Source organism: Dipodomys merriami, unplaced genomic scaffold (genome assembly GCF_024711535.1).
Source record: "Dipodomys merriami isolate MVZ:Mamm:240054 unplaced genomic scaffold, mDipMer1.0.p SCAF_16, whole genome shotgun sequence".
NCBI lineage: Eukaryota > Metazoa > Chordata > Mammalia > Rodentia > Heteromyidae > Dipodomys > Dipodomys merriami.
Window position 1 is genome coordinate 14,190,789 of NW_027202937.1, and position 3,190 is coordinate 14,193,978.

The following is a 3,190-nucleotide window of genomic DNA, read 5'->3' on the forward strand; positions in this document are numbered from 1 at the left end:
TCAGATTTACTGAATATTAATGTTTCATTTAGTTGTTTAAATTTGTGTTTCAATGTACAACAAATCAGAAAATATATGAGCAAAAGATTGATTTCTCCTTGCTATGACTTCTTCAACCTAATTACTCTCACAAGAGACAAGCACTATTTTGTTCTTTTATTTTCTTATCGAGCTTCTTAATATAACAAACATAATTCTAAACATAATATTACCTTTCATTTATCAATACAATTAATCTAGCATAACTTTAAAATTAGTTGTATAGTTCTTAGCTATCATGATATACCAAGGTATTTTGTATTAGAGCATTCCTTTACAAGATCTCGAACATTTCCTTAGATCGGTCAATATACTTGAATCTTTATATGAACAGATAACATCAATAGATGTTGATACCATGCTTTTAAAACAATACTGAACTCTATGCTACTAATAAGAGCTGAGGAATGGATCCTTTCCCAGTGGCTATTCTCTCTTATTGAGATGGTCAACACTCAGCCAGATGTCCACCTCTGGGAATGAGTACAAAGGGACTGAAAAGTGCATAACCAAGGGACAGAAATTCTTGAACAGCCAGCGTTGTGGAATCATTCTCTAAAGACAAAGTTAGATATAAAGAAAGAAAACAATCTGTCCAATAAAAGAAAAGAAAACAAAGCATCAGAAATAAAACATTTTGAGTAGCTTTCATTTCAGGGGGAGTTTTGCAGAGAAAGTTGGAGTTCTGAAGGTAGAGAACACGCTGGTGGTGCTTGTGGAGAAGAAATACCATGTAGCCACTGGCCAGACCCATGATACCCTGAAACACAGCATCCCTCAAGACCATGAGGGTAAGAAAACTCCATCTCATTATCAAGTTGTCTGGTACAAAATAGCAATAGGTGTCCCTTACACTAGTTTGTGATATGTTCATACTGCTGATATTTTTTATGTGGAATAGTAAGTTCATGCTTATCAAGGAATTGAGAATCCAAAAGAACAGCAATGGGAGAAGGATGTGCCATCCAGATCGAAGCTTTAGCTTTCTCCACACAGAGTCTCTGGGGCTGATGATGATGGCCTGGACCAGGGTGAGGAGACTGCTGGTGCAGATGGAAAGTCCTCGAGCCATTCTTGTGAAGTAAACAATGATCTTACAGCCTATTTCATCAAAGAAGTTTCCCATATCTAAGGCTATTGTCTTTGGTATTCCTTTTAAGAGAAGGATCATAATGTTTGTAAAAGTCAAGTGGATAAATACAAGGTGTATAGATTTCTTCTGTGTGCCTTCAAACATGAATATGTAATTCACCAAAACAAACATGTTCCCCACAAAGCCAAGTCCAGTCACAAAGAAAAAGGTAGCTCCCTTAACAAGAGTCAAAACCATGTCTTCTTTTGTAGGTAGAGAAATTTGCTTTGAAGAAAACACCAGTAAATATTGATACATATCTGCAAAAATTATTTCATACCAATAGTGTTTGTATGGAGTGGAGAGAGAGTCACAATATATATAATGGTGCATCATTAGTCCAACGAATTATTCCTTTCCTTTGGCACTGTTTTTGGGCCATTCTATGTAGTCTAAAATATCTTCCTGACAGTAAAATTTTTAAAAATCTAAATTTTCTCTCTAGATCTTCTAAGTCCACAATAGCATAACCATATCATTTGTTTAAACTTTTACACACGTATGTCCTATCAGTCTTGAACTGAACTTCAAATTATTCCTTACGGTTTTTATTTCATTCTTTCATATTGCTACCATCCAGAGTCAAAATTACATGAGCTTATGTTCTACCTGTTTTCCTTTCTAACAGACCACATACAGATTCTTGTGCAACCCAGTTACTTCAAGACTTTAATGTTGCTTAAATTATCATATTGTAACTTTCATTATGTTTTTATTTTGTACACTATTATTTTCTACTTGTATCTCTTGTGAGTACAGTTTCACCATTTGTATTTCCTTCAAAGCTTTATATCTTTGATATCTCTACTTTAATATTCCTGTACTTCTAAAATCCTAACTGATTGTGTGATCAAACAGATATTTCTGTATGAAATCAATAGTCCTCAATATCAGGTCAAACTACATTATGATTCTGGGGAAGATCGAACACTTAAAGTTGACTCAGTTATAAACATCCAGGAAGAAGTTTTGATCTGAAAAGAAATTATATAACTCACTGGCCAGAGACAGTATCCTAGAGAAACATAGGAGGGTTTTAAAGGTTGAAGTTTCCAGAGTGACCTTGAGGGCCTTTAGGTGACCTTGGATGTGTTTTGGATATATCGATATTTCTCAAGCTAGATTATCTAGATGGGTATTAAATTTATCTTATGTATTATCATGACTTGAGAGCATTATTGGTATGGGAAAAGACCAGTGAATTAAGAGTAATGGTATCATTTTAAACTGCTCCATGACCTTGCTAAAAACAATGATTTCAGTTTACTTCGTAGGCTACTTTTTGTGAGTGATTCCTCTCAGTTTGATGAACAATCAGGCTGCATGTTCTATGAGTCCAAAGTCATCTTCGTATTTCAGGCTTAGAGGACTTGCTTTTTCATATCTGAAAGCTCAATTCTTATTTGTTCCCTGGAAAATTTATGTACAAGTATGGACAAGTTCTGGATAATAAAATAAAGGAAGACATTTGAACTAATCTGTTGGTTTTGAACTTTAAAAAATAAACTTTGGGCCTTTCTGGAAAGGAAACAATTACCCTTCCCTTCTTTCAAAAATAAGAGGATAGCTAGGTTTCTTTTCTACTGAAAATGGAATATTGCTTAATAGAAGGATAATTGTACATTATCTCAGGTTATATCAACTTCAAGCATGGAAAACTAATAGCTGGAATTCTCAAGAGCACAATAGTAATTTTTAAATTGCAATTCTGGTTTATATTTCTCATTATCAAGCAAACATAGAAAAATGAATAAAATTGAGAACAAATGTATTATGAAATTAAATTTTGGGGGTGGAAAGTTTTTCTGGGGAATTAGCAACCGAACAGAAAACACAAATTTGACTCATATATAAATGCATCCAAAATTTAAGTACATTGAAAAGGAAGTGATGCTGATACAATTCAAATCAATGCAAGTCAAACTGGAAGCTAAAGAAAAAATAATTTTTCATAGAACATGGAACAAATGATTCTTTGGAGAGGGAAAAGAGGCAACTTTATCGAAAGATCTAGTACAG

General features: G+C 33.8%; 1 protein-coding gene across 1 annotated transcript; it reads right to left on the minus strand.

Annotated features, from left to right (window-relative positions):
- Nucleotides 1-487: 487 nt before the first annotated feature.
- Nucleotides 488-1,390, minus strand: LOC138827832 (vomeronasal type-1 receptor 51-like). Its single transcript, XM_070023447.1, has one exon. The coding sequence runs from the start codon at nucleotides 1,367-1,369 to the stop codon at nucleotides 488-490; it is 882 nt and encodes a 293-aa protein (XP_069879548.1). The 5' UTR covers nucleotides 1,370-1,390.
- Nucleotides 1,391-3,190: the final 1,800 nt, after the last annotated feature.